Source organism: Cyprinodon variegatus, unplaced genomic scaffold, assembly GCF_000732505.1.
Source record: "Cyprinodon variegatus isolate N-32 unplaced genomic scaffold, C_variegatus-1.0 Scaffold468, whole genome shotgun sequence".
NCBI classification, from domain to species: domain Eukaryota; kingdom Metazoa; phylum Chordata; class Actinopteri; order Cyprinodontiformes; family Cyprinodontidae; genus Cyprinodon; species Cyprinodon variegatus.
This window is the reverse complement of record NW_015150921.1, coordinates 609461-615296: the sequence shown is the minus strand read 5'-3', so window position 1 is coordinate 615296 and position 5836 is coordinate 609461. Positions and strand designations below refer to the sequence as shown.

General features: G+C 41.4%; 1 protein-coding gene across 4 annotated transcripts in view; it reads right to left on the bottom strand.

Annotated features, from left to right (window-relative positions):
* Positions 1 to 498: 498 nt before the first annotated feature.
* Positions 499 to 5836, bottom strand: part of LOC107094181 (neuronal PAS domain-containing protein 1-like) — a 65086-nt gene continuing 59748 nt past the window's right edge. For all 4 annotated transcript variants that reach the window (XM_015389627.1, XM_015389628.1, XM_015389629.1 and 1 more), the window contains exons 11-12: positions 4328 to 4440; positions 499 to 2780 (exon numbers count right to left, since the gene is read on the bottom strand). In XM_015389627.1, coding sequence (XP_015245113.1) covers positions 1687 to 2780; positions 4328 to 4440 — 1207 coding nt within the window. In that variant the 3' untranslated portion in view covers positions 499 to 1686. The remainder of the gene's footprint in view (positions 2781 to 4327; positions 4441 to 5836) is intronic.

Sequence of the window (5836 nt, the reverse complement as noted above, 5' to 3'; positions counted from 1 at the left end):
TTTTTATAATTACCAAGAGCAGATTCTCACTAAGTGAGATTAAGTTATAGTAACCTTCCTTTAGCATGCTGGCCAGCAGTGGGGTGAGATAACATTTATATCATCAGATCATAAAACAAAAAAAGCCTAAATAACATTACAGTCACTTTGTGTTTTTGAAATAGTTGAAATGTTTAAACCTTGGTGTATCTAAGTACCTTACATAGGCCAATTCCTGGCTCTTAGACAAGAACCTAAAGAAAGCAGGATGCTTTTGTTGCTAAACAACTAAATGAATATTAGCATTTAAATTAAAAGTAGATGTTTATTGTGCTAGTGTGTTACATTTAAAAGATTAATTAATTTACACATCTTTACCAGAGATGCTAATAAATGTTGAGAGCCCTCTACTTTGATTTAAATCCTTATCTCAAGTTCACTGTTTCCTTTTATTGACCTCAAATTGTCATATTTTAATGACCACAGAGGGTCTATTTATCGACCTGTCTTTTTTTTTTCTTTTCTTTTTTACACAAATACCACCAACCCTCCTCCTTCAGTGCTCTGTGGTCAGTCTATAATATTAACGACCACTTCTGTTGCTTTCTGTTTTAACAGGATCAAACATCCGAGTCACCAAGTGCATTGAGTTCACACCGGAACAATTTTCAATAAGTGCTCATTAAAAATCACAAGAGGTCCAGGTGACAAAAACAATTCTGTCCTGTACCATTTTCTCCCAGAAACATCCTCAGTTTACTCCTCCCAAAATAAAAAGAAAGAAAATACTTGGAAGATGCTCCAAAAAACTATTCTAGTTTGTCTGTTAGGACTCAAAGATCCTATGTCAATGTATTAATGTTTAAAATAAAAAGAAAATAAAGAAAAAAAAATATGGCTTTCATACACAAACACAGCCCCTGCTTCATAAAGAATATACTATAATTAACACTTAGTCAAACGATTTACCTTCTTATATTCAATTAACAACTGTCTGATGCATTTTCCTCTCTTTGATATATACTGGAATGTCTGGGACCACATTAATCATGGTTTTGTCCCAACACTGTGCTTTAAGTATGGCTGACTGATGAACACTTCTGTAATATCTTTCAGAGATCAAATAGAAAACATCAAAAGGTCATCTCTATCTATATTAAGGGAAAACTTACAGTGATACTCTCATCCCGAGTGAAAGACATTTCTTTTTTTATTATACTGCAATGATAAAAACTTTGTACTCCAAAAGTCTCTTTCAACCTTTAGACACATTTTCCACTTCCTTGTACTGGTTCCGCTGGGTTATCTGGAGTAAAAGTGACATGGATTTAAGCTGAGGGTCCTCGTGGTTTCGTTTGTAGCTATGTACAGTATGGCTTCTCCAAGTGGAAGAGACACAGAAAGCAACGCGGTTGTCTAGAGAAAGACAGCGGAGTTAATTATTGTTGCGGAGATTTGAGTCTTTAGGGACAACCAGTCAAATGTGTCCATGTCCTGTTTTCTTTGAAGGCTGCTGTCACTAGTTCAGAGGAAATTTCTTATGTCATATTTTTCAGATTGCAGTTATTCAACTCATTGTCCAATTAGTAACGTCCTTAGAGGCTTAGTGCCCTGCCATTTCTGTCCTTCATGCCCTTTTCAGTGTCTCTCAGTCTGTCATGTCACTGCATTTTTCATTTTCTCCCCTCTCCTTCATCCCATTGAGGTTCAGTCTTCCTCGGTGCCTGCAGCTCCCCTCAATCCATTCATACAGAAAGGCAGGCCAGAGGAGAAAGGGCTGTCAGAGGGAGAGAAACCACTGAAGGGTGGTAGCCCGGCCAGCCGCTGTAAGTGTGGGAAGAAGGTCGGTGGGGGTCCCTTGTGGTGGTCTGATCGTAGCTGCAGGCCGTCGCCGTGCCCCGTGCCATGGTGGTGGGAGGGGGGCAGCTCTGGTGGAGCGTAGCGGATAGTGCTCGGGGCGTATAGGCTCTGAGGGCCCTGTGGGCCGAGAGCAAGGGGATGAAAGAGGACCCGTCCAGCTGCACCGCCTGCCAGTCTCTGGAGCAGTTCGAAGTCGGGGCCATTACCCGTTCCCCCACCGGACGCGCTGCGACTGACCACCCCAGAAACAGCCCTGTCCTCACGGGGCTGAGGGGAGGACACGGACATGGCGGGGGACAGGGCTGGAGAGGGAGGGGTGAACAAGCCTTTAGACGGGGCTTCGCTGCTGGATGAGGAGTCAGGGATTGGGGTGGTGGGGCTGTCGCCGTTTAAGCTACTAGACGGTGTGTGTGCATGTGACAGCTGGGGCTGAGAGGTGTGCGTGTGAGGGGTTGAGGTTTGCGTGTGTGACCCCCAGCGCCCTCCAGTGGTCAGGACTTCATGTTCAGTTTTGATGGTGGGACTGCCTGGCATAGTAGACGGGGTCACCACACTCTTTAGTTGCTGGATCACAGCCCGCCCGTTGTGCACCCTGCCTGCTCTGTCTCCTCTGGTTGGGGTGTCCCCTCCTCTGCTCTGTTTACCCCCTCCCCCGCTGTCTTCCTGCTTCAGTCTGTCACTGTCTCCCCCCTGGTCCCAGTCTGGTTCTTCCTCCTCATCCCCCTCGCTTTCACTTGCTAAGTCTGAGGAGGCAGACACAGCCTCCTCAGAGTGTCTAAGTTCCTCCAGGCGACGACGACTTTCAGGAGGTGCTCCCTCATGGTCAGACCTCAGCAGGCGCTTCCTCCTGTCCTCTGATTGGACGGCAGGAGCAGCAAATTTCTCTCTACCTTTGCTATCAGAGTCACTCTTTCCCGCTGAGCTCTTCACAGATGTTTGACCTGAGAAGGAAAAGAATTCAAATGAGGAGAGGAGATACTGTTTACCCTCCATATTTGTCAAGTCACAGCCAATAACTGTGTACTTTTTGAGGATCTACCAAAATTGGACTTTGAAGAAACACCTAATATCATTGTTTAATGCAAAATAACCCAAACTAATGCAGATTATATGGAGAATAAGGAACGTCTTGTTAAAATATTCACAGGGATTAAAAGTTAGATTAATGTTTGGACCTTGATTGATCCATTCAAACAAATGGCTCCAAAACATACAGCTGTACTTTTCGGGGCATGTTCTGGTTGCCGTCTGGCTGGAAAGTGAAACCTCTGTTCTTGTCTTAAGTGTTTTGCAGCTTCCATCACATTTTTTTCTGTTCATGTATTCCCTGACACTTTTTAAGAAACCCATTCTCACATAACGATGCCTTCACCTACATGTCTCTTGTGATTGTGATGTCTTAATAATATTGCTCATCACACCCTTTTAGAAATTGGCCAAAATCTTCATTTCTTGGAGAAAAAGAAAAAAAAAAAAGAAAAAGCAAACTGTGTATGATTTCCTTTCAGTTCACCTCTTTCATGAATAGAGGTTTTCCTATTCGGACATTCTTTTCCTGAGCTTTGGATCTCTCTCCATGTACATCTTTTAGTAACACTCTCCTTGCTCAGCTTGTCATATCCAAAGGAAAGCCATGAAATGTCATGAACTGAAAAGTTGTAGTTCATATATTCATTGCATAGAATATTCCTTTAAAACCTAAGTCTGCTTTAAGTTTCTTCACCTTTTTTACCACTAGACTGTCTCTCTGGGCCTTTTACAGAAAAGTAATTTTTAGTAGTGGTGTCTTCCTGGAACTGGGTTTATCTGGATCGCCTTCAGACTGTGCAAAAATGCATAAGCAAAGTTTTAAGTGATGCTGAGAGGAGGGACTATCTAACCCCTGTCCTTTCCTCATTGCAATGACATTAATTTTAGAATTCAGTTTCAGATTCTAGACTCAACATTTTGGTGCAGTCCATGGTCAAGCCCCAAATATTGTGGACAAATTGCAACCCCCGTCTTCTTCCATGCCTCATTTTAGATCAGTTAAGATCGAGTTATAAGACAGTGGCCTATTAGGCTCTAAAACTTCCTTCCACTCTCTTTCTCTCGTTGCTCAATGTTTCGCTATTATCTTTACTTTTGTTCTTTCGCAGAACTTTGAGATTTTCATTCATTAAATGCACTGTATTCATAAACAAAAGGGCTCCCATATCTAGGTTGTTTCTGAAAACAATTCACTGTTTTGTTTAGGGATATTAGAATAACAACAAGCTGAATTGAAATGCTTGCCCACCTTTAAGACTTTACCAAAAACATTTTTAAACAAAACATCCTTTTTACCATCTACTTCACAAAGATGCACCAGATTTTGCTGGTCTATCACATAAAATTCTGTGGTGGTAACGTGACAAATTCCAAGAAAGTAAAAAAAAAGTATGAATGCTTTTGTACGGAACTCTTCATGGAGGTATTTTCTACAGGCATGACTGGTAATGTGCACTACCTCTGGCCTGTGGAGAGCCATCAGTGGGGGACGAGCTAACTCGGAGTCGCTCTGCTCTTATGCTCTCAGGTAGCTGCAGCAGATCCAGGGGGGTGTCAGGCATCTCAGTTCGACTGGATGGACAGAGAAGAGATATGAACAAATGCTCAACCACTTGAATCCACTTACAGGAATAAAAAAATCCAGCACCACTAGTTACAATGAATACTAAGAGACCGAAACAACATATAATCAAGCAAATAACAACCTCCAATAGCCAAACTCCCTCAGTTGCTTCTAACCTCTGCCTAACACACTCCCAACCCCTTAAACAGTCCCTAATAAACAAACATAGTCATTAACACACACACAAAAACACACACTTTGTCCCATTCAGCAGCCCACCTATACAAAGTTAAGCTCCGACAAGGAGAGGAGGCTGTTAGAGAAGTTAATGAGCTCTTGTAATTACAACACTAATTAACTAAAACACCATTCAAACCTAAAATTCTGACATCCATTTGTACTAATTATATAGCTTCAGTGTAATTAGCATTGAAATTCAGCCTACTACTCTTGCTTTTGTCTGCTCTCTTGTACAGCCAGCATTAGCTATTCTGGAGATGCGTTTGTGGGTATGTATAAAATACATTAAGACATAAACAAGAGTAATACAACATTTAAAAGGCAATTTATATTTAAAAACAAAGGTGGAGACATTTGAAATGTTGCGTTACAGCCTAAAAGCTTTTCAATAGGATCATATCTGCTAATTTAGAGCAACAGGGCTGAATAACAAGAAGGTTTTTGTTATTTTCCTGAATACTAATATCATATCACACCACAGAAACTATGCTGGGTATCTTCTATAAGTCTGTTGGGGAAAGTTTGATCTCTTTCATCATTTGCTGGGTAAAGATCTTTAAAAATATAAGTTTTCTATTTCTTGAGATTATTTCACAAAGAAGAAGATTATGGAAAACAGTGAGCATCCTCTTCAGAAGATTGCTTCACAACAAAAGAGCTTTTTCAGTCAGAGGCCTCTCCAGATCTGGTGCAAGACAGACCTCTACAGAAGATCCTTTCTGCCAACAGCTATCAACACCTATAACAAGTGGTTAAAAAGAAACCCTATGAGTTACTGCAACGTTGAATTCAAATAAAGTATTTTGGAATTCAATTCAATTCATACTTTACTGACAAAAAGAAAAATGAAAAGTAAATATTTTAGGTAGTTATTTCAACATAAAAAAAAGCATGTCGAGACCAATCCAGAAATCTTTTGTCAATTCTGCTGGCTCCTACTAGAGCAACTTGAAGGTTAAAGAGCTAAATGTTTGCTAAAAGTTCTCAAAAAGCAATCCAACATGCCCCAACCCAACATGCCACAACCCGACATGCCCCAATCAGACATGCCCCAACCTGACATGCCCCAATCCGACATACCCCAACCCAACATGCCCCAACCCAACATGCCCCAACCCAACATGCCCCAATCCAACATGCCCCAATCCAACATGCCACAATCCA